General features: G+C 46.6%; 1 protein-coding gene across 9 annotated transcripts in view; it reads left to right on the top strand.

Annotated features, from left to right (window-relative positions):
- Positions 1–25,793, top strand: part of FAM227B (family with sequence similarity 227 member B) — a 1,598,354-nt gene that overhangs the window by 1,503,422 nt on the left and 69,139 nt on the right. The window contains exon 15 of one of the 9 annotated variants that reach the window (XM_069624770.1): positions 20,657–20,762. The exons of the other annotated variants lie outside the window; for them this stretch is intronic. Within the exon in view, the coding sequence (XP_069480871.1) occupies positions 20,657–20,668 (12 nt within the window). The 3' untranslated portion in view covers positions 20,669–20,762. Of the gene's footprint in view, positions 1–20,656; positions 20,763–25,793 lie in introns of those variants that run through there. 9 annotated transcript variants of the gene reach the window in all.

Below are 25,793 nucleotides of genomic sequence, written 5' to 3' on the forward strand. Positions count from 1 at the left end.
ATAGAACCCACTCCACGGTGTCCGCATCATTCTTAAACCAAACTTCTGCAGCTGCCGCAGCACTAGTTGCTGAAGACGGGGATGGGAAGGCGAATCCAATTTTCATGTAGCTGTATGAGAAGGGCATGGCGCTACTGGAAGAGTCGGACTGTCAGTCAGTTAATCCCCTGGCCGGAAAGTCCCAGCAGGCCCTCTAAGCTTAGTAGCTAAGTAAGCTAGAGAAATGTCTGAGGCTGTCTGGAATCTGTTTTTTTTTATATCTTAGCCATTCCAACGAACCAAAACTTCATGCCTCCTATAACCCATAGTACGCTGCTTAAAGTAATGAATGGATTCTCCAGACTGCCCCCTTCACTCATCTGCAAATTCCTAGATCATTATTCCACACAGGAGAGATGGAACCGTGGACGGAGTCAGAGAGGGCTGGAGATTTTATAGACCTCAAACACAAAAAAACAGTACATCCCTGCATCCAAATTACATACACAGCCCCAAGCATTGATTCCCATCACCACTGGCATACAAGGCTCTCTTATGTACATACATACATACCTCTATTCTTCTGACATTTAACACCTAGAAACAGACCTGGACACAGAGCTAATGGTTCTTCCTATCTGTATGCATCAACATATGGTCTTTCCCCTTTTGTAATTGCTTGGCAGGCAAAGAACCTTCTGGAGGGTTGCCCAGAGTAATGACAGAAGTTAAGATTAATTCTAAAACTTCTAGCCATCACCTCTTTTGTTTTGCTTAGTTACCCCGTGAACGATGGGTATGCCCAGACGTGGTTCCCGTGACTGCTGGGCCTAGAGACCCAAACTACTCCTCACTGATGAGGCCCAACAAGGCCAAAACATGTCTGAGGATGCCTGTGGTCTCGTGCAGAAGGGATGTGACCAAGCGATTCGGGCTGGACTGACAGCTCCTTTTGAGGTGGGACCAACCTTTATTTGCTTATGGTCTTTCCCCCTGTGTAATGGCTTGGCAGGCGAAGGACAATGGCCTGGAGGGTTGCCCAGGGCAATCCCAGAGGCTAAGAGTAATTCTAAACCTTCCAGCCATCACCTCTTTTGTTTTGTATGCATCCACACAACATCAAAGCTATGTTGCATGTTCCTTCTCGCCCCACTAAATTAACCCAACCCTCTCTCGTAGATCCACCAGAGTGACAGGAGATTGTGCAAATGACAGCAGTGTGCAGAATAAATCCTAGTAACATATGTGAGAAATCTGAAGGTGTCTCCATGGCTAGTCCCCGGGAATCTGTCATCTAGGTGGCCAGGACACAGCCATCGCTATTGGAACCAGTTCCCGGGAGTGGACCAGTGAGGTAGTATCACCTGAATGGGGGGGGACCTTGGGGAGTGGGAGTGGGACTCCGACAGGCGAGACGTAGTATTCCCCCTTCTTCTTTCAACACCTTTTCCCCATCCTACCACGTCGGACATTCCAAAGCACTGCCCCCCCCTTTCTACACGAACACTTTCGGACCACACAAAAGACAACGGACTAACACCAGGGCCATTTTACATGTCCCAATACAAGGGTCAGGCAATTGACCAGAATCACACACACCTGACGGCCCTTTCCCTTCCCCACAGGGATAAAATGTGGAGCACGGAAGCACAAGTTGAGCGAGGCAGACCACACGACATGAAGGCTAACTCAGCATGGCATTTCAAGAGGAGGCGAAAGACGGCGAATCCCCAGAGGGTGACAAGGAGAGAAGTGACTTTGCCCTTTCCGGTCCAGGCCCGTGAAACCTCCGCAGATGGAAATGTAAAACCACGAACAAAGGCCAGCTTATGTTGCAGCAGATGTCTACAGTTAGCAAGACCCTCCTCTGCTGATAACCTAGCCCGGGGAGAGAGACTTGTCTCAGTGGTACCAACTTTGACTCCAAAGCCAAGCGGTTGATCACAGCCGGTGAGTCGAGAGGAATGTCGATAGGAAACAGAGCTGTGTTGAACGAAAGATAGCCAAAGGCTAATGTGAACTTTTAAAGGTACGATTAAGAAACGAGGGGGAAAACTAGCAGTAGAAGAGGCCCGCACCACATGGGTGCTCAAGCAGGAAACTCTGGGCGATTACCCTATGGTCGAAAGATTAGCACAACCAGAAGGCCTTAGGAAGAGGCAAAGAAAGGGGTCTTGTCAAATCCTATGGACCATCAAAAGTCTCTGACCGGCAAATGATTGAGAAAGCCGCGGGAAGTGAATCCTGCATGGTGAAAAGCTAATACATGAGCTGTTTATCGTAAAAGTCAGCGAGAGTGAACCTGGTAGAGCGAAACCGACAATGCGAGGAAAAGCCTGAAAGCCTGTTTAAAAAGACATTAAGATTTGTGAAGCAAGAAGTATTGCAAGACAAGGGGAAGGGAAGCACCCCCTTCGTCATTTGGGATCCATGCCCAGCTGAGGGAGATCCAGGGGTGGAAAGCGATCACCCAAATTTCACTGCGAAAGAACTGTCTTATGAATTTGCTGAATACAATTACTGAGGGCTTTGTGCCCCGAAGAGGGGGACACAGGGGTGAAGCCATCCCCCAAAGAATACGTTAAGCAGAACTTTGTGTTTGTTTGTTGGATACATCCGGCCTCGAAGGTAAAAGACTTTTTAATGCAAAAAGATCTTACTATGGAAGAACCTGATAGCTGCAACAGAACTGTCAGCTCGTGCTGAGAAAGCTTGAGCAGGTACTGTGCCAGCTGATATGGAACTGTTAGCTCATGCTGGACAAGCTTGAGTGTGTGCTCTGCTCCAAAGTCCCACCTTGTCCCGTGCTAAAAGCATGGGAAAGGGAGACCGCAAGGCAATCACATCCTGACTTATTATTTGAACACTGTTCCTTTATTTCAATACCCTGTCCCACACCCTTTCTGTAATTAGTTGTAAGGAATTGGAAATTGTTTTTTTTTTAGTGTAGGCCCTTTTATTTTGACACAACACCACTAGGACTGACTTATTTTTCATTTGATGGTCGACGCTTGCTCCCATCTTAGATTTGGGTCTAGCTTAGGCATTTTTCCACCCTGCATTCATTGTTCAATAAGCACCCTTGAACTGTGATCACTTGTGTCTGTCTTTACTGTTGCCACCATGCGTTCCTCACATATGGTTTTAGGAGTGACTGAATTGAAACTAATTGGGGAACCCTACAATTTCAAAAACGTAGTCAGAGAGCCTCTAGTCCTTCCATCGCCACCAAGTAATCAATAGGGTTTGACATATGTAGTAGTAGGGGGCTACCATTCCCCCTGGGAAGAAAGGAATGATTCCTACAGACTTCGTTTTGATACCCCCTCCGAGGTGTTACATTCGATTAGCCCCAAAATCTGGCCTAGCGTGGAAGTTTGGGATAGATGTCTTAGCAGGCATTATTGATCCCGACTTTAAGGGAGATGTGATGGTTCTCTTACAAAACCAAGGCAAGATCCCTTTTGAGGTATGTCGGGGAGATCCAATTGCCCAGGGGATTTTGGAAAGAGCTCTGTTTCCCAGGTTTAAAGAAAGTGAACCAGATAAAACAGAAAGAGGTAACTTAGGCTTTGGGGAAACAGATGAGTCAACTGACATCCATGAAAGGAAGGGGAAGGAACCCACCATCTATCCAGACTTGGTCTTTGCCCAGCAAAATGATCCAGTTCTTGCTGTAGCATTTTTACAAGCGATACCTGGAGAATAAGGTTTAGAAAAAGGGAGTCCTTTTTTCTTTAAAAACAAGGACTGTTTTATAGAAAAGAAACCTCCCCAGAGTGTATGGTAAAAACACAATTGGTAATAACCAAAAGCCATCGAAAGGTTGTACTGGAAATCGCTCATTCTCACCTTACCGGGGGACATTTAGGACACTCCAAAACCCACGCACACATTATTGGAACGTTTTATTGGTCAAGCATCCATGCCGATGTAAAAGCTTTCATCAAAGCATGCAAAATGTGTCAAAAGACCAGCACGCACATCCCATCACCTGCTCCTCTGAATCTGTTGCTGATTATTGAATTCCTCTTTTCCAGAATTGGTATGGACATAATTGGACAACTAGAAACCTCCAGATTGTGCAGTAAATATGTCCTTGTGATCGTGGATTATGTAACCCAATATCTCAAGGCATTGCCAATCGAAATACCACCCAGCAGATGCTTAAACATCTTCTACCGTATTTCTCCGAGGTTGGTTTGCCAAAGGAAATACTAATGAACCAGGGTTCGAATTTTATCAGTAAACTAATGGCTGAAGTCAGAGTTACTCCACATTATCACCTTGCGAACATCTGTGTACCATCCCCAAACTGATGGCTTGGTAGAAAGATTAAATAAGACCTTAAAATGAATTCTCCGAAAATGGTAGACAAAGAAGGGAAAGCCTGCAAGTGCATGATACCATGTGTACTATTTGCCATGAGCAAAACCACCCAAGCATCCACAGGTTTCTCTCCCTTTGAATTGCTCTATGGAAGAGAACCGAGAGATGTACTCGACATGCTCCAGGAAACCTGGGAAGAACACAAGGAAGCCCATATTCCCATCTCGCAAACCGCAACCCTAATGCAAGAACATATGAAGTTGGACCAAGACTTAGTTTGCACTCACATTGCAAAAGCTCAAAGCCAACAAAAGGCCACTTATGACAAAAAAGGTGAGTTTACGATCATTCTCTACAGGACGGAAAGTACTAGTCCTCCTACCAACCTCAGAGAACAAATTGGTCACAAATGGCACGGACCTTATGAAATAGTAGAAAGGACGGGAACCTGCACGTATAGAGCAGCACAACTGGATAGGAAACAGAAAATCCAATTATATCATGTAAATCACTTGAAAGAGTGGAAAGAGAACCCGTCAGCCACCCATGCCAAAGTACTAGCCTGTCTGGTTCCCGAAGACATAGATAACTTTGATTTAATTCCTTCTGAGTTATCTACTCAACACCAATAAGATGTAAAGGATTTAGTAATTTCATTTCCTGATGTATTCTCGGAAAAACCAGGGAGAGTAAAGAATGCATACCACTATATCAGAACACCTAAGTGTAAAGTGTTACACTTAAAACTATATCGACTCCGAGGCCCGTAATCGGATAGTGATCTAGGAGGTCAACAAAATTTTGAAAGCTAACATTATTGAGCCATCCTCAAGCCCATTTTCCTCTCCTATCGTGCTGGTCACTAAACCTGACCGCTCCTGGAGATTCTGTATTGAATTCCATCAAGGTAATGCCATATCGGACTTCGATGCCTATCCCATGCCACGCATTGACGACCTAATTGATAAACTCGGAGCAGCCACCTTTCTATCTACACTATACTTAACCAAGGGATACCGGCAAGTTCCCGTATATGGACCAGATAAGGAAAAGACAGCGTTTTCAATGCTGGTAGGATTTTTCCAATTTGAAGTTTTAATTTTCTGTCTACATGGTGCGCCAGCCACTTTCCAATGCTTTATGAATAAGATCCTTCAACCCTATTCTGATTTCTGTGGAGCTTATATTGATGATATTGTCATTTATAGCAAAACTTGGGTGGACCATCTCTTCCATCTTTATACCATCATGAAAGTCCTCAGAAATGGTGGTCTTACTGCTAATCCAGCTATGTGCAGACTGGCCCAATCAGCCATATAATATGTAGGCTTCTTTGTAAGGAATGGAAATGACATTCACAACATGAGAAGGTAAAAGCTATCTTAGATACACCAACTCCCAAAACTAAAGGGATCTTAGAGCTTTTCTCATGTTAATAGAGTACTACTGAAGATTTATCCCTAACTTTTTGGACAAAACAGCCCGGCAGACAAATAAACGTAAGAATGCCGAAACCCAGAAACCTCATTGGAATGACGAGGTTGAGATGTTATAACACCTTAAAGCAAACGCTGTGTCAGAACCCAATTCTAAAGGTAGACAACTTCTCTAAGGATTTTGCCTTGGATACAGATGCCTCCCTTACAGGATTAGGAGCCATCCTATCCCAGGTTTGCGATGGATTAGAACATCCCATCTTGTTCACCAGCCGCAACTTGTTCCCACGTGAAAAAACTTTCTCTGTGTTGGAACTAGAGGCCTTGGCCATCAAGTGGGCCATTATCCATCTTAGGTATTACCCATTAGGATGAATGTTCACACTTGTTACAGACTATTCACCCCTCGTTTGGATTAGCCAACGCAAAGAATCCAACTCTAGGGCCATGCAATGGTTTCTAGACCTACAACCCTATTGTTTCACTGTGGAACACCGAAAAGGAAAAGACCAGGGAAATGTAGATTTTCTTTCCCAGTTCCCCTGTGAAACAAATGTGGCTACATCGCATGGAGGGAGGGTATGTGAGAAACCTGAAGGTGTCTCCCTAGCTAGTCCCCGTGTATCTGTCATCCAGGTGGCCAGGAGACAGCCATCGCTATTGGATCCAGTTCCTGGTGTGGACCAGTGAGGGAGGATCACATGGATGGGGGGGTCCTGTGGAAGTGGGGGACCGATGGGTGAGATGCAGTATCCCCCCTCTTCTTTCAACACCTTTTCCCCATCCTACCACGTAGGACATTCCAAAGCACTCCCCCACCCCCTTTTTTCAACACATACACTTTAGCACCACGCAAAAGACAACAGACTAACACCATGGCCATTTACCTGACGTTTCTCAATACAAGGGTCAGGCAAAGTCAGGCAGTTGACCAGAATCACACACAACTGATGGCCCTTTCCCTTCCCAACAGGGATCAAAGGTGGAGCATGAAAGCACAAGATGAGCGAGGCAGACCGCACGACATGAAGGCTAACTCATCGCAGCAGTTCAAGAGAAGGCGAAAGAGGGCAAATCCCGAGAGGGTGACAAGGAGAGAAATGACCTTGCCCTTTCTGGTCCAGGCTCGTGAAACCTCTGCAGATGGAAACATAAGACGGTGAACAAAGGCCAGTGTGTGTTGCAGCAGATATCTACGGTGTGCAAGACCATCCTCCAGTGATAACCAAGCCAGGGAGGGACACTTGCGTCAGTGATACCAACCTTTCACCAAAGTCAAGTGGTTAATCAGAGCCGGTGAGTCGAGGGGAGTGTCGATAAGAAACCGAGCTGTGTTGAACGAAAGGTAGCCAAAGGCTAACGTGAACTTTTAAAGATACGATTGAGAAACAAGGGGGACACCAGCAATAGTGGAGGCTGGTGCCACGTGGTTTCTCAAGCCGGAAACTCAGGGCGATAACCTGATGGTAGAAAGACTACCATAACCAGAAGGCCTTAAGAAGAGGCGAAGATAGGTCAAAGTGGTCATACAGGGGTCAGTCTTGTCAAATCCTCTGTACCGTTGAAAGTCTTTGACCAGCCAATGACTGAGAAAGCTGCGGGAAGTGAATCCTGCATGGTGAAAAGTTAATACATGAGCTGTATGTCCGAAAGGTCAGCGATAGTGAACCTGGTAGAGAGAAACTGACAATGAGAGGAAAAGCCTGAAAGCCTGTTCAAAAAGACATTACGATTTGTGAAGCAAGAAGTATTGCAATACACAGGGAAGGGAAGCGCCCCTTCGTCATTTGGGATCTGAGCCCAGCCGAAGGAGATCCAGGGGTAGAAAGCTATAACCCAAAGTTCAGTGTGAAAGGAACTGTCTTATGAATTTGCTAAATACAATTACTGATGGGTTTGCTCACAGAAGAGGGGGACCGAGGGGTGAAGCAATCACTCAAACTACACGTGAAGCAGAAATGTGTGTTTGTTTGTTGGATACATCAGGCCTCGAAGGCAACTGACTTTTTAATGCAAAAAGACTTTACTATCCACGAACCTGATAGCTGGAACGGAACTGTCAGCTCGTGCTGAAAAACCTAGAGTGGGTACTGTGCCAGCTGATACAGAACTGTTTGCTCGTGCTGGGAAAGCTTGAGCGTGTGCTGTGCTCCAAAGTCCCACCTCGTCCCGTGCTAAAAACATGGGGAAGGGAGTCCACAAGGCAATCACATTTTGACTTATTATTTGAACACTGTTTCCTTTATTTCAATACCCTGTCCCACGCTCTTTATGTAATTAGTTATAAGGAACTGACAATCATTTTCTTTATAGTATAGGTGTTAGGCAGAAACCTGTGCAGTTCCCTTAGGGACCACTGCAAGAGATTTAAGACTACAGGTGTTTGGCAGTAAACCCACTTGGTAGCAGTCTGCACTACACAGATTCACTTGGTAGCTGTGGCTGAGCAGTCAGACTTCCCTCAAGAAGAGTTAGGCAGCATGCAGAGTATACACAATAGGTACAGAGACACAGTAGCACAAACAAACACTGACCAGAGCTTTGGTGTAAAAGTATATAATTATTTATTTAAAAACACACTTGTGATTTACACTAGCAAGAACGAGGTAAGTAAATTCAACACACAGTTACTATCATATATATACAACCCTATTCCCTTATTAGACAAGTCTTAGTGAGAAACACCACTTATTTTCAGACACAGGTGAGCGCTTAACATAAGATGACACTCTAATAAGTTGTAAAGAAAGGGAGGGAAAAAGGCAGAGTTAAAGAAGCACACAAGTTTCAATACTTTTTCAAAGAACCACAGTAAGGCAGGATAGGCAGAGTTCTACTGGGGAGCAAGGAAGTCAATTGCAAGGCCCACTTGTGGAGAGAGCAAGCAGAAGGGGTCCAGGTTCACCAGGGGGTTATGCCCAAAGAGTCTTTGTAGATAGTTCGCACAAAAAGTATGAAATTAAAGTCAGGAAACGTTAGCTAGGTTGCCCCAGGCCAGCCCAGGTTTGAAAGTCGAGGCTTTACTGTCACCCCGAACGATCTGTCGCAAGGGAAGCCAGGCGGGACACAGTACCTTAAGTGTGAAGGAAGCTCCAGTGGGGGCAGTTGTTCCTGGCAGCAGGTGCAAGTCAGCGTTTCGTCCAGAGGAAGAAGAGGTCTCGCCGTGGAGGAAAGATGAAGGTTGTTGCACTGCCAGGGAAGAAACCAGCCGCGGTGTTCTCTGATTAAAAGGCACTACCCTTCTCTTCGCGGTAGTGGTAATCCGGTTGATGGGGTGCTTGGCACGGGCAAGGCGGCCACGAGATGCTCCAGGAAGGTGAAAAGAAGGCGAAACTGGTTATCCCGACCAGTCAAAGGAAGAAGACTCTCCGGAATGGAGATCTTCTCTGTCGTCGGGAAAAGTGGTGAGACGGTTCAGCAGGGCTCCACCGGTGGTGTCGTCGTTGCAGGTCGGCTCAGCTTCTCCCTCCTCGGATTCTTAGGTCCTGTGGCGACTTCTGAAGTTCCAGTCCCCAAAGCCCTGCTTTTATGCACCACCCATTCACTCAGCCTAGCTGTCAATCAAACATGCTAATTGGTGAGCCGGCCGGCTCACCACTTGGGCCAATCACACAAGAGTGCGACTTGAGTTACCAAGGTAACTCATTCCAGGGTGCCTAAACCCCCTCCGACACCCCCTGTGGTACCCAGACAGAGTGGCACCACTTTTGGAGGCTTCTGTGGAGAGGCCAGCCAAAAAGTGGAACAAAGGGCTCGACTTGGGTTGGAGTCACAGAAGAGAACACAAACGCCATTTTAGAATCGAGTTCTGGCAAAAAATACCAACTAGTGAAATAATATTAATTCAATAAACCGGCGGTATGTTCGAGGCTATAAGAATTAAATAATTAAAGTTGGTAGCCTCAAACAATGGGAAAATCCCATAGAGATATATTTGCGGTCGAATATAAAAAGTAGTATCCACTGCCACCAGCCAAAACTCGATCAGGGGCGACGGAGACGTGCCTCTCGAACAACAGACCCCGGGGCAATCGAATTGCCCCGACCAGTACGTACACAATATGATGGTTTGTACTGGTTTCTGTTCATAATTTGGGACTAGTAAAGCCAATGGTGACTTTACATGCCCTGGGAGACAGTATTCAGTCCCAGGGTATGGAGTCTATGTTGGGGGGTCGCTACGAAATCCCTGGGTTACGGCACGGAGGGTGCTGTGTAACCCACATCACAAAAAACACATGAGACCCTATGGAGTAAAAGATCCCATAGCCCATAAAACACATGGAAAGTCAAAGGAACACCTCAAATCATGTCTAAGAGTGGGAGCAAAAGAATCTCACTCTTAGCAGGAGAGAAAAAAAATAAACCCCAAAAATCCAGCAAAGCTGCTGGGGGACTCACTAGGTTTGGGAAATTAGCCTTACAGAGAATTCTCCCTAACAATAGGTCCTTTTATTTTGACATGACGCCACTAGGACTGCCTTATTTTTCATTTGATTGGTGACGCTTGCTCCCATCTTAGATTTTGGTTTAGCTTTGGTGTTTTTCCACCCTGCATTCATTGTTCAATAAAAACCCTTGAACTATGATCACTTGTGTGATTTAGGTCAGTTGCCTGACCCTTGCGTTAGTACATGTCGGGTAAACAGGTTTCATATTAGTCTGTTGTTTGTCAAAATATAAAGAGGTGTTTGCAGTGTCTAAATATTCTACGGGGTAAGTGGTGTTGGTCGGTTGGTAAACTGGGAAGGATGAAATGGGTAGGGTTTGTGAAATGGACGAGAATGACTGGGATTGTTATTATAAAAGGAACCGGGGGGATTGTGGGAACGATAGTGTTTAGTCCAAGTCGACTGGGGGTTCAGGACAGAATAGCCAGAGGGACGTGGAGAAGAATGATTGGGAGTGGGTGGGCAGGGAACAGGGTAACAGGAATTCTGGGAGAGATGGTTTCTGGTTGCAACCGGGTTTCGGACCTTAGTGAATTAGTCATGTACGGAGGGGTTGTTGGATCTGGGTAGGAGAGTTTCAATGGGAGGAAGCAAGGCAGAGGTATTATAACCTATAAATGTCTTGGGGAGTTTGTCCTCCTGTCGTTCTCCCTGGCTTGTGCAATACTGCGTCTCACCTGGGGCATTTCCCTGAGCACAACCCTAGGCTCCTCTACCCAGGTGATCCTCTCTTGTTCGTCAGCCCTAGGGTTGGGGTCTGAGAATGTCAGCACTTCCCAAGCCACCTGAATAAGGGGTTCCCGAGGCTTGCTTGGGAGAATACCCTCAAGTTTGTGAATAGAGCAGGTGGTTTGTAAATTCCTATTTATGTGGGCCCTCAATACCAGTGTTGTGGTGTTTTCAGCAGGACCATCTCAGCGAGAAAGATTGCCCAAATTGAGGATGGACTCTTTAAGCAACTTCTCTACTGGGTGTAACGCCAAGTAGCCTCACAAGCTGCCTTTGTCATCTAACTTGGGAGTTATCCATGAAGCACCAGTAAAGCTTAACACCAAGTACCACTCGGAAGTGGTCATGCTACTAGTTCAAGATGGTCTAAAGTCAAGTTGTTGGCTACTCTTTGAGGTGCCTTCAGGGTTGTTAGCAGGGGTGTTGCTAGAGAGCTCGTCCAGGAATGGCAGAGCTCTGTGAGCTCTGTGTGTCGACTCACCAATATCCCGACAAACTGCAGCTCAGAGGCAGCTTGTTGAGATTTGCCAGTCCCTGCAGGGTTCTGGAAGTACACTGACCCATGCTGTGTGAAATTGCTGGCTTGCAGGTGCTGGGACGACCGATACGAATGTGCCGTTGGGAACAGAGCCGTGACTCCAGCCATTGTGGCCTTCGTGGAAGGGTAGGCTCTTGGTTTGGAGTCCACGTGCATTGATGTACGTGGCCTGCAAGAGCTGGTCATGAGCCGCTTGAGTACAGGTGGTGGAGTGGTGGTGGAGGTGGGCTTGACTTGACGAGCGGCGACAGGGTGGTTAGCCCAACCAGCAGCGGGAGGCAAGGAGACGGCCCTGGACGTGGTTTCCATAGCTGCACAGGGTTAGAGGCTTAGCCTGGGAGAGCAGGCCCTTTGCATGGATAGTGGGTTGTGGTCCTGCCATCGGGCAGTTCGGAGCCCGCTAGCGGCTTCCTCTGGTTGAGGTAGGGGAGCGGACCAATCCTTGCTGGAGTCACTATCTGGATTTGAAGAGCCTGCTGACTATCCTTCTGTCCTATGGTGTGGCAGCCGGTAGGTGGCCTGATTGGTGTCCTCCTGGGGCCCGTGGTTCAGTGGCAGGGTCCCGGTGGTGGAGTGAGGTGGTAGCTTAGGGTTCGCCGGCACCTGGGACGAGTAGCGGTGTGAAGCCTGGACATGGGGGGGATGGTGCCTCCCCGCCTGGGCCCCGCAGGACGTATTTGTTGCCCGGGGTCCCTGGTGGTGCGGGTCCGACAGCCTTCAGGAAGGGACAATGGACCTCTCCCCCCCACATTCGGATCTCCTGCCGGAGCTGACGCCTATGCTTTCTGAGCTCAACAATGGTGAAAACAGACAAGTTGCAAAAGAAGCTCACCTTTGAGGGAGGGGGGGGGCCCTCTTCCAGGAGGCTCTATGTCCAGTCCCAGGTGGGGGAGTCAGAGGCCATGGAGTCTGCTTCCAGAGCGGTGGCTTCAGGAACGCGGATGTTGACATCAAGGAGATACTTCTAGATCTCAAGTCCGGTGTTGGTGGTATGGACTCCAAACTTGACTCGTTTTCCTCAAAGGTAGACATGTTGCAACATTGGCTGGATAAGCACAGGGACCATCTGAATGAGGTGGAGCACAGAGTGTCCGGGCTTGATGATGGATCAGTGTCGCAAATGTCCAGGGTGTCGTCTCTGGAGGTACAGCTCAAGTCAGTGTCTGCCAAGAACGAGGACCTGGAGGGTTGGGCCTGCAGAAATAACATCAGGCTGGTTGGGATCCGGGATAGTCGGAGGCAGACCAGGATGGAGGAGTTTGTTGTGTCCGTATGCAGGGCAGTTTTTGGCGATACAAAGGTTTTCTCTAAGTTTGTGGTTGAGCGGGCACACCGTATCACAGTGGTGCGACTTGCACCCGGGGTCCCCTGCGTCCCATCATAGCTCACCTATTGATTTACAGGGACTGTGACACAATTCTTCACTTGGCCAGACAGAATGGGGAACTTCAATTCGTCGATTTAGGGACAACATCCAGTATTCCATGCTGTTCCCTACAAAGTTACGAATCCAATATGAGGGGAAGACTCTGTGTTTCATGTCCCCAGAGTCTGCGAGCTCCTTCCTGGATGGGATTGGCAGGCTGCATTGGCCCAATCATCCTAGACCCCGGAATGGGGCTAGAAATCAAGGACTGGCAGGCCAGGAAGATCTCTGAAGGCTGAACATGGTTGTGGAGGAGCAGGGGGAGCAGTCCGGAAATTTGATGGTTGACCACAGGACATGGGTGTAAGTTATCCAGTGGTTTGGGCTACTAGGGAATTATTTGCTACCCTAGGGAGGCTGAGCCGACACATGCCTGGATGGGCACAAGCGCCCTGAGCGCAGCATTGTTCATTTTTCGTTTGTTTGGACTGCAGGGTGATAGCTTTTTGGGTGGATTCGGGGACGCCCGTGTGGGTGAAGGTGGCGGGATTGTTTGCTGGAGTCCGAGGCCTTACACGGTGGTACGATGGCCTATAGTCCTGTGCAATTGAAGCAATGTCTGGTTGGGTGGGGGAGGTATGGTCCATGGGTTGCAATTATGAAATGCAATGGCTTTTAGGGTAGCCACTTGGAACATCAGGAAAGAACTGGTCCTCCAAGGTTAGGAGGGTGTCTCAGTATCTGCACAGGCACCGGGTGGAGGTGGCCTTGATCCAGAAGACTTACCTCACCTTGTCCTCGGAAATCTAGCTGGGGCTTTCATTAGAGGTAACAAACAGGGAAGTAAGTGGGCACCACTAGTTTAGAAATCTTTTATATATCCAGGTAGATGTAGAGGTAAAAATATGATAGTAGATACTTGAATGGAGCTGGCCGTGACAAGTCTGGAGACACCCGGACTTCAAAGTACAACAACAGCTAGAGACCAAGTATAAATACCAGGTCACACAGCCGCTCTCAAAAGGGCCCAGATCTGGGCATCAAGTCATGAAATTCAAAAGTATAGTTCTTATCAAGGTTTCATAAATGTTATGTTATGTTATTTTGCACTTATATAGCGCATTATATACCATTGGTATGGTCTGAAGGCGCTGGTAGGTCGAACGCCCTCGGGAACCGAAGTTCAGATCAGTAGGGAGAGTCAAAGGTGCGTGTGAGCACCGGGTATGTGTGCAGCTCGTGTGGTACATGTGTAATAGCTGCTTCTTAGCGGTAGATGTGGTGGTTGAGAGATCAGGAGAATGTGTTCGTTCTGGCAGGATTTATCCGGAACGGATGTGGCTGCGTTAGGCCTGAGGAAAACGCCTGGCTGGGGGTGTGAAACCAGCAGTGTTTACATAGAATGATGTGGAGTAAGCGGCGGGTGTTAGTATGAGAACAGTTATACCGAATGGTGTCATAGTATCTCTGTGTTCTAGTTGAGTGGTGATGTAAAGGAGAGAGTAAGCGTGGTGGTGTGATATGATGGGTTATATGCTCTTTCAATGAGCACACTTCTAAATGCAACTTTCCCAGAGAGGGTACCGGGCGAACTTCTAAATACAATTTTCCATAGAGAGGCTATTGGACACACTTTTAAATGCAACTTTCTATAGTGTCTATTGGGTACACTTCTATAATCAACTTTCACAGATGCTATTGGGAACACTTCTAAGTGCAACTTTCACGGCGAGGCCATTGGCATACTTCTAAATTCAATTTTCCACAGAGGGCCTAGTGGGCGCACTTGTAAAATCAATTTTCCAGAAAGGCTATTGGGAGCACTTCTAATTCAGTTTTCTAGAGGCTATTGGGCACACTTCTAAATGCGACATTTACAGAGCGTCTATTGGATACACTTCTATAATGAACTTTCACAGAGGGTATTGGGCACACTTCTAAATGCAACTTTCTCAGCGAGGCTATTGGGCACATTTCTAAATTCAAATTTTCAACAGAGAGGCTACTGGGTGCACTATTAAAATCAATTTTCCAGAGAGGCTATTGAGAACACTTCTAAATGCAACTCTCACAGAGGCAATTGGGTACACTTCTAAATGCAACTTTCCAGAGTGTCCATTGGGTATACTTGTAAATGCAACTTTCACAGAGGATCTTGGGCACACTTCAAAATTCAATTTAGCAGAGAGGCTAACTCACGGAGAGGCTATAGGGTACATTTTCTAAATGTAATTTTCACATGTTAACATTCACAATTCCATCCAGTTGCGACGCAGGCCAATATTCACAACTCCATCCAAGTGTGGACATGCTAACATTCACAATTCTAACCAAGTGTGGACAGGCCAACACTCGCAATTCCATCCAGATGCGACGCAGGCCAATATCCACAATTCCATCTAAGTGGGGACATGCCAACATTCACAACTCCATCTAGATGCGACGCAGGCCAATATTCACAATTCCATCTAAGTGGGGACATGCCAACATTCACAATTCTAACTAAGTGGGGACATGCCAACATTCACAATTCTAACTAAGTGTGGACATGCTAACATTCACAATTCTAACTAAGTGTGGACATGCTAACATTCACAATTCTAACTAAGTGTGGACATGCGAACATTCACAATTCTAACTAAGTGTGGACATGCTAACATTCACAATTCTATCTAAGTGTGGACATACTAACATTCACAATTCTATCTAGATGCGACGCAGGCCAATATTCACAATTCCATCTAAGTGGGGACATGCTAGTATTATGGCATTCTATGTTATTGGTAGGTAAAATAGAGTGGCGGGGGCTTTCTGGAGTAGAGTGATTGCTCTACTCCCCATCCATGCCACACTCACGGTTTTTGTTGGTATCTGTTGGCTTCCTTGGCGTCCCCTGCGGACACCTGCTGACACTTCTTGGAGCCGCCTCTGTTGGGGCCCTTAGCCGTGGGGGCTGCATGGGCAGAGGGCTGCCCTGGGAGGACCGGAGATGAAGGGCGAGAGGACCAATGGGAGCAGGGCGGGTCGGGTTGGGAGGGAAAGCAGGAAGGGGAGAGCGGGGGATGCGGGCGCACAGGGACACGGGAAATTTTGCTATTTTTTTTTTTAAATCAATCAGGGCCAAAATGGAGGTCGGAGCAGTGGCAGCACTCCCCTGCACAGCTCGAGCAAAGGGCAGCAGGCATGGCTAGCGTCGTCGCTAGACCAAGACATGGTGGGCCAAGCAGCCAATCTGCTTCCGTGGGCGGGCTGGGGAGGCGAGAGTAGCAGAAAAAGCAGGAAGGGGAGAGCGGGGGATGCGGGAACACAGGAACACAGGAAATTTTGCTATTTTTTTTAAATCAGGGCCAAGCTGGAGGTCTGAGCAGTGGCAGTACTCACCTGCACAGCTCGAGCAAAAGGCAGCCGGCATGGCTAGCGTCGTCGCTAGACCAAGACATGGTGGGCCAAGCAGCCAATCGGCTTCCGTGGGCGGGCTGGGGAGACGGGAACAGCAGGAAGGGGAGAGCGGGGGATGCGGGCACACAGGGACACCGGAAATTTTGCTATTTTTTTTTTAAATCAGGGCCAAAATGGAGGTCTGAGCAGTGGCAGCATTCACCTGCACAGCTCGAGCAAAAGGCAGCAGACATGGCTAGCGTCGTCGCTAGACCAAGACATGGCGGGCCAAGCAGCCAATTGGCTTCCGTGGGCGGGCTGGGGAGGCGGGAGCAGCAGAAAAAGCAGGAAGGGGAGAGCGGGGGATGCAGGCACACAGGGACATGGGAAATTTTGCTATTTTTTTAAAAATCAGGGTCAAAATGGAGGTCGGAGCAGTGGCAGCACTCACTGCACAGCTCGAGCAAAAGGATTCAAGCCATTAGGGACCAAACTGCAGAGTTTATCGATCCAGAATGTTTCTCTAGGATTAAGGCGTAGACCCTCATATGCCAACAGTTTCATGTATAAATTTGAAACAGACCATGTATTGAATAAACAGGAATGGAACAAGGACATCCGCATCTGGACGAGATACATAGACGACATCTTTGGAATTTGGAAAGGAACCAGAGAGTCTTTTGAAACATTTTTTGTGTATCTAAACAGCATCGACCAAAGGGTACAGTTCACTAGAGAGATCTCAGATGAAATCATAACATTCCTTGATGTACAAGTCAGATAACAACTCACTATCTACAGCACTTCACTGTTTCGGAAAGAGACTGATCGGAATAATCTCCTGCACCGACTCAGCTTCCATCAGCCGAGCCTACTGAAGAATCTACCGTACAGCCAATTACTTAGGGTCAAGAAAATAGTGAGTGATCCTGAAGACTACAGAATGCAACAGATGGAAATGAAAGAAAAATTTCTGGCCCGGGGATATAAGCAGGGTGAACTCGATCTGGCATCTGACAGAGTTGATGCCATATCACGTGAGACTCTATTATCAGAACAGAATCCCAAAAGTAAGGAAGAATTGAAGTCACCAGTATTTGTATCCAAGTTCTCTGCGCAAAGTAACAAAATTAAGAAAACTATTATGAAGCATTGGGAGATTTTCAAGAATGATATTCGAGTTCAAGATATTTTTAGTGAAAGACCAATCTTTGCATACCAACGCAGTAGGAACCTAAGGGATGAATTGGTGCAGACGAAACCTACAGTCAGGGAACCTATGACACAGCGAACTGGGACATATCCTTGTTTACAGTGTGTCAACTGTAATTTTGTTATTAAAGGAAACTCTATTAACCATCCAAGGACGGGGCAGAAGATTATGCTTAAGACTTTTGCTACATGTGACAGTAGTAATATCATCTACGGCATTAAATGCCCGTGTGGGAAATTTTATGTGGGACAGTCAACCCGAACAGCTAAATTGAGGTGGGGTGAACACCGATCTTGTATTCGTAATGCAAACATTAATTCAGCTGTGGCACGACATTGGATGGCCAATGGACATAACGTGTCCCAAATAAAATTTGTAATTTTGGAAGCTTTAACCAAGAACAGCCCTCATGAGGATTTATGCCAACGTTTGAGTCGCAGAGAGACATATTGGATTGACAAACTTGGCAGTCTGGCACCCAATGGGTTAAATGAGGAGATCAACTTTCACTGTTTTCTCTAATTGTTTTTTCTAATTGTTTTCTTACATTGCATTTAGCATCATTTGGTTTAGATTGACACCAGTACGTATATGACCTGAATGTTGAGGGTCACTTGAATGTATATGAACAAGAGATGTTTCCCATGTTTAAAAGATGTCCTGCATGCTGCGCATCCTGGAGTTCCCCCAGGACCCGAGGTGCCGTCTGTCTAGACGACACCACTAGCGGCATTAAGGCACATACTATTAATATAAGGTACAGCCCTAGGGTTGCTCCCTAGGCTCCATCCATCCTACTTAGGTACGTTCATAATTAGTATAGCCTCATCTGAGGTGCTCATATAACAGCCATTACTTTTATCCAAATGGGTTCATTCAATCTTAGTATTTTTTCTATGTCCATGGATGACAGATTACTTATTTCTTTTTTGATTCTTAGGCGATGACTTTTATCATTACTGCCCCAGGAGGTCCAGTAATTAGATATTTTGATCATATTGAGTTTATTGATCAGTTCTCGGACACGGGTCACGGCTCGTGTTCATAGAGCCGTGATCACGTGTCTTACACAACTGAGTTGCTTGGCTGCGCACCGATGCAAGGAGGACATTCTGCCTTCAATCACGTGTCTTATTAAACTAGGTTGCTCGGCAACGCGCCGATGCAACAAAGACAGTCTGCTTTGAGCAGACGCTGAGAGAACTTCTCCGCTTCGTTCTTTACATATGGTGAGTTACAATTCACGCCTGTTTATTTCTATTTAGCGTTTAGCTACACTTTGAATAGGTCCTTTATATATATTCACTTTACCATTCACAGCACCTACTCGCCGTACACGGTGGAGCAGCCTGACCTCTGAAACATAGATTTCGCCATTACTCACCTACATCAGGTAATGGACCCGATTCCCTCCATTTTGTTATAGGATAACTTTACTTGCCTTTGTACTGATTTGTTTCTTATTTTATATCTTTTGACCTGCCTTCTGATCCGGCTCATTACATTGTCGGGTATGTGTTTACCTTCATATTTTTTCAACTATTTGGATGATGATTGTTCATACTGATATTTATATACTTACGTTGTTTCTAATGTGGGAATTATTCTATATTGGATATTAATCTTGGGATGGTTGGCACAATTGCATGTGAATGTTATGTGTTTATTGTTTTAGACTTGCCCTGATGAAGGAATTTGTTATATTCCGAAATGCATTGGCACAAAAATAAGTCTTCAGATAGAGTGATTTATGGCAATCTCTTCCTCACGAAGAACAATTTTGGTGGCTACTAGTCACTTCTTTCTATAAAATAATTTTTAACATTGAAAAATCACTATATATTTGACTTTTGTATTTTTTCAAGAATTGGATCGAAGGAACTATACATAGTGAAATTACAACTAATATAAAACCCAGCATGGGATTCCAGAGAGCGGCTGTATGATTGGGTTTTCACCTAATCTTTGTTTCTTGCTGTATTTTTTGGGTTTGGGTGTCTCCAGGCCTTTTTCAGCCAGCTCCTGCATAGAGGATCTAACTTCCTAACAAAGACTTATCACACTAGAAACTTTTGTTAACGCCAGAAGGATTCGATACTCCTGTGGTGCCCACTCAAATTTGCTTCCCAATCCACCAGAGCTGCCAAGATCCGATGGAACGAACACCGATCCTGCATTCGAAACTCTAATCTAAACTCTGCCGTGGCACGACATTGGGCCATGAACAACCATAATCTGTCACAGATCAAATTCCTGGTGTTAGAGGTTCTAACCAGAAACAATCCTCACGAGGACTTGGGCCTACGCCTTAATCGTAGAGAAACATTCTGGATCGATAAACTCTGCAGTTCGGTCCCTAATGGTTTGAATGAAGAGATAAATTACCATTGTTATATTTGAATTTATGGCCTGCATCTACACGCCTAGTGTGTTGCTTGTTGATGTTCCTGTTGTGCTCACAACAATACTGATTAACATGTTTAAAATGTTTAAGACATTATACACCACCTGGACACCATGTGACCCATGAATTTACCTCGTCCAATTTCCCGGACCTAGGTCTGGGACCCAAGGTGCTGCCACATGAGGGCAACACCACCTGGGACGAGGACATGCCTAACAAATTGTTTTCGTTTTTGTTGACTTATCACGATTGCACATACCAGCATATTTGCACCAGCCTTGCCTACGCACTATCTTTTAACATAGTGCATCCCGTTTAAATTTGTATTTTGTTTTCTTACTGCTTTACTAATCACATTTAGATGCATCTTTACATGTCTGTTAGTCTCATCACCTATATATAGCACTAACTTTCTGTTTCATCATATTCTGAGTATTTCTTCTATTTCTATGAAAATTTCTAGTTTCTTAAGTTTGAGCTAAATTTGATTTTTAACGGGCACATAACCCCATCATGCCCATAAATTGTTTGATTTGTGTAATTATGCAGGCTGACACCTGTGAAACAGCGTGATCCGCGAGCACCAGCCACCTAATGGCACTCGTGGGTCACGTGTACTATATTACAACCAACGGTTGTCCGGGCAACCGCCTAAACACTGCTCAGTGTAAGCCAGCCCGGCGGACACACGCAGGAGCTCTTCTTCGCTCCCGATGCGTTAAGGTACGCGACTTGCTCGCTGCTATTTTCGCTGCTATTTTTGTCCCATTCTGCTTGAATTACAGTCTGTCAGACACGCAGACCCTCTGAACCCGATCTTTCTTTTTAAACAGATTACTCTCTGAAACACGCACGTGTTAACATTACGGCTGCCTACTGCATGCCGCACCACTGCACCCTACTGTGGACAGTGACTACGCTTTTAAGCACCCATTCAATACTACTAAGGTAACACAAGCTCTTCTTCTCATTTTCATTTTGAATTCGGTTACTATCAATACACTCATTATTATTTTTTGTTTTTGTTTTCTTTATTTTATGAATATCCTTGGACTTTCTACTGATCGGTATGTTATACATCACTTATATCACTGTATGTATTGTGTGTATTGTTATTGGTACATTATATTTTCAATGTTGAATTACATAGACTTGCCCTGATGAAGGAAAAATGTTCAGAAATGCATTGGCTTTAGTCTGAAATGTACATGGGTTGCGACAAATGCTCCCTCACTAAGGAAACATTAGTGACAGCGTTATCGCTTTCATTAGCGGTGCCATAGGTATTTCTCCTCCCATTCTTGCTCCATGACAGTGGTGGCTATCTTGATTAATAAAGTGCCAAGTTCAGGCTGGTCTCGGTGGCCAGGGAGGATGAAAGGTGACCCATGTTGGTTTGTGGTGTCCTGGAAGGGTTGAAGGTAGCTCTGGCTAATACTTATGGTCTGAATAAGGATAGTGCCAATTCCTTTGACTGGGTGATGGTCCAGCTGTCTTGGTGTCGGGACGCCACTATATTGTGGGGCGGGGAGCAGAACACAGCACGGGATCCGACTTTAGATAGATCTGGGGTTGGTCTGGGTCCTCGGTCCAAAGCGGTAAAAACAGATGCAAGAGATATTTGTGATTTATGATCTGTTGGATATTTGGAGGAAGTAGCAAAGGGACATTCGGTTTTACACCTTCCATTTGTGGGTTCACTGGTCTAGTTCTCGGCTTGACTACTTGCTTGTGTCTCATCTGGGGGGCGGTCACCCGGGGCAACTTCCAGATTTCCCCCCAAACCCTTTCGGACCATTTGACGGTTGCCTTGGAGTGTCAGGTTGGTGGGGGAGTGGAGCGGCCTATGCTTGGAGATTTAAGCCTGCTGCACTGGGTGATGCGGTTCTCTGCCAGGAACTGCAGGATGAAATTGTCACTTACTTCACGCATAGCTACGGTTCCGTCTCTCACAGGGGCTGTTGTTGGATTGTTTTAAGTGATACATTAGGGGGGTGTGTATGGCCAAGGAAAATAATGGGATCCTCGGTTGATTAGGGGCGAGTTGGAGGCAGGTGAGATGCACCTGAAGCACGATTACGAGTCCACGGCGGACCCCAAGATTGTGGCCGACCTGTGTTGGGAACTGGATGGATTAAGGGAGAATGCTGATCGTGAGATTAAGTTCCTTAGTCGGGGCCACTCCATTTGGCAATATGGGGAGGGGCAGAAGGCCGGGCCATTCTGGCCTGTCTGTTGGCGGCTGATAGGAGGCCTCTGCCTGTAGAGTGCATTAGGGATCCCCAGCGGAGACCTCTGTGTGCTGCGCAGGACATTGAGGCAGTGTTTCGTACATTCTAAGGGCGCCTCTACGCCCAAAGCTACTCACAAGATGCAGTGAGCTCGCAGTGTTAGCTAGAGAAAGTGGAGTTGTATTAGGTAGACCCTCTCCTCCGGGAGGCGCACAATAATGAGCTATCTCTGGAAGAGATCTTGGCGGTTATTAAGGAGCTCACTGGGTCCAAGTCCCCCGGCCCGGACGGCCTTCATGCCTCCATTCCGGCTCCAATACTGTTGCGGGTATATCCGAATGCCTCAACTTGGGGATTCTGCCCCCTTTGTTGCAGGAGGCTAATATTGTTATATTGCATAAGAAAGGGAAGCCGGCTGAGGAGTGCGCCTCCTACCGGCTGATCTCCTTAATCAATGGGGACAATTAGATATTTGCAAAGGTGTTGACTAACAGATTCTTCCTCTGATGCTCAGTCAGGAATACAATGTACGACTTACAGCATTTATTTGGGTTCTGTCGACACTGGAGCCGGTGTCGCAAGCAGTCGCAGTGCTTCTGGATGTCGAATGGCCTTAACTATTTCCAGTTATTCAGAAACCTGGTCTTGGAGCCCGCTTTGTCTCTTTGGTGTCCCTCCTGTATGCTCAACCGACAGCAAGGATTGTGATGGGGTATCAGAGGTCTGAGATTTTCAACATGGGGTGTGGGATGCGGCAAGGTTGCCCACTGTCCCCGCTCCCTTTTCCTCTAGCGATGGAGCCATTGCAGCTGTCCTGAGAGAGAGGCACATTCAGCAGGGATTGCAGTTGGGGCCACATAGGTTGATCATATCTTTATATGAGGATGATTTTGCCCTTAGTGACCCTGCAGATTCTTTGTCCCCTGTGAGGCGGATATTGGTTAAGTTCGGGGAGTTCTCTGGATTAAAGAGTAATCATAGCAAATCAAGGGTTTCCCCCTTACTGATGGGACACTGACATTCAAAGACGAGTTTGGTTTCAAGTGGGAATCTACTGGGGCTCGTTACCTGGGGGTGGTGCTCTCACGTGACCGTTAAAAATTGTTTCAAGATAATTATGGTCAGACTGTGGGCTCTCTTCAGGACATGGTAGAAAGGTGGCGAGACCTCCCTCTTACATTGTTGGGCCGAATCTCTATTGTTAAAATAATTATTCTTCCTAAATTCCTCTACCTTTTCCTTAATGTCCCATTTTTTCATTCTTCTGTTTTTTTCATTTGGATTTGAGGCCTTATTCTATATTAAATCTGGGTGGGAAGGCCAGCCAGGGTAGCTTATGCCACGCTGACACAGCCCTATGAGAAGGGGGGTTTGGCCCTGTCGGACCTGGAACCCTATTACTGGGTGGCGCAGGCCCACTATCTGGCGCATTGGTATGGCACGCAGCATATCAAGCCTCACGTCAGGTTAAAAGGGTGCTGGCTGCCCCCAACCTCTTACGCTCTGTGGTCCTCTGGGTGGCGTCTAGAGCCCTGAACATAGTGAGGGCCACCTGTGCAGTCTGAAAGAAGGTGGCAGGCAAGCTGGGCATTGATACCTTGCATTCGTCTCAGCTTCTTGTTAGGCATGTTGTGGTATGGCCATCACAGGGAGAGGGCTTATTTAAAGTGGGTGGAAAAGCTGGGTATCACCTCCATTGGGGATTTGTTTGACAAAGTTCCTTTCACTGCAACAGGCAAAAGATAGAGTTGGGCGCATTTCACTGGATATTTTCCTATACTTTTTGGTGCAAAATGTCTTCAAGGCTATGTTTCCCTCGGTTCCTTGGGCAGCCCTTCATGTGGGCTTTATTGGATGGGCTGATCCAGTCACAGGGGATGAGTCGCTTGGTCTCACGACTGTACAGTAGTTTTATGGCAGACATCCCATGGGATGGGAGCACGCTGAGGCGATGTTGGCAGAGGGATCTTGGCAGGGGGATCTTGGCAGGGTTATCGCAGATGAAGGCAGGCAGTATGTGCTGCGCTAAACCCAAAAATTGTCTATGAACTCGAAACTCAAGCTGATCCATTTGAATTTTCTACATCAGGTGTACCATACTCCGGCCAGGCTTCAGTCATTTTCCATCCACTCCGGACTTGTGTGCCAGGTGTGTTGCTCGCCCAGCAGGGTTCCTTCACCTGGCTTGGGAATGTTTGTAGATTTTGCTGTATTGGGAGAATGTCCTAGCCAGGATTTCATTGATTATTGGGGAACAGCTGGATCCTGACCCTATGGTAGCACTGCTGGGATTCACAAGGAATCTACTTCATGGGGTTAGACGCTTAACTGTCTTGCTACTTGTGGTGGCGCATATGAGGGACGCCATGTCCTGGTGGAAAGGCCACCCAAAAATCCATCCCCCCAATGTGCAACTGCGACATGCAGACTGTAATCATTGGGACCCTACCATTGCACACCGGCCCACCAGAGGTGTGGGCGCCTTATGTACAGTATTTGCTTATAGTGGGAGAGTAATCATGTATCAATCTGTGGGTTGTCTCTTCTATATTGCCGATTCATTCTATGTTATTGATCAATAGTTCCTTCCAGTCTGTACATCTACAGATCTACTGCACTACCATACACTGTAGTTGGGCTCCAGAGCTCGCTTTGCACTATGATTATGATTGCATTATATATTGGAACCTGCGGGAGAGAGCTGGACAAACTGCTTCTTTGCCTCAGCCTTCCTCCAGCACGGACCCTCTCTCACAATGGCTTGTGCTCAGACATGTTGCACTGTGATTTGGCACCCTCCTCCATCTAAAAGCCAATCAGACAAGCCGGTAGGCAAAGCTGGCCCGCCTCCAAAGGCCCAATCCAAAGGCCCAGTCTGTGCCTGTTCAGGCCTTGAAGGGCCCCCTCCATTTTTACCCCCTTTGACTCATGATGCAGGCCTCCGATGCAGCTTGGACCCACACGCTCCGGTGCCCATGGTTTCCCTCTGCAAACTGTCAAGTGAGTGATGGCTGAACTCCACCGCTCCCACTATCGACTCTGAATGTGATCTGTGCCTTCTCACTCTGCTTTGTCTCACCTATTCTACCTCTTCTTCACTGCAGTTGTGCCCTATTCTTTTATTTTCAAACCTAGATGCTGTAGCTTTTAACATTTTGCACTCCAGATTGCATTGCATTTGTGCCCTGGTTTTTGATTTTCAAACCTAGGTGTTGTTTTTGTTTTTAACAAGTTTATTTAAAACCGGTTTAACAGAATAAGGTTTTAAGTCAAGGCAATAACAATATGTCACAGTGATTGGTTATCAAACCCGGCTCCTATGCTCTTTCCCACCATCCCTTGCTTGGGTGTACAGTTCCCTTTTCTAGTTCATCTCTAGTTCTGCAAGGGGCAGGCTAAATGCAGGGCACTCCCTGGGGCTGCCGGGTGGAGGGTCCATAGATGTGGTTCTTCATATTTGTCACACTGTAGTGGGGTTGCAACGTATATACACAGGTCCCTGAATTTCTGGTTGCACGAACAGGTCGCTGATGAGGAGGAGCGATTTCTGCTCCTAGCAGGGGAATATCTAGATGCACGGCTTCTCATTGTCAATATATATGCTCCAAATGTCGATTCCCCAGAATTCTTTCATGGGTGCGCAGCACACATTCACACAGTTCTCTCTTAAGAAGTGGTGTGGATACTAGATTTTAATGTTGCTCTGTCCTTGTCATTTGACCATTCAGTCATAAATCAG

Source organism: Ambystoma mexicanum, chromosome 11, assembly GCF_040938575.1.
Source record: "Ambystoma mexicanum isolate Mex_15411 chromosome 11, UKY_AmexF1_1, whole genome shotgun sequence".
NCBI classification, from domain to species: Eukaryota; Metazoa; Chordata; class Amphibia; order Caudata; family Ambystomatidae; genus Ambystoma; species Ambystoma mexicanum.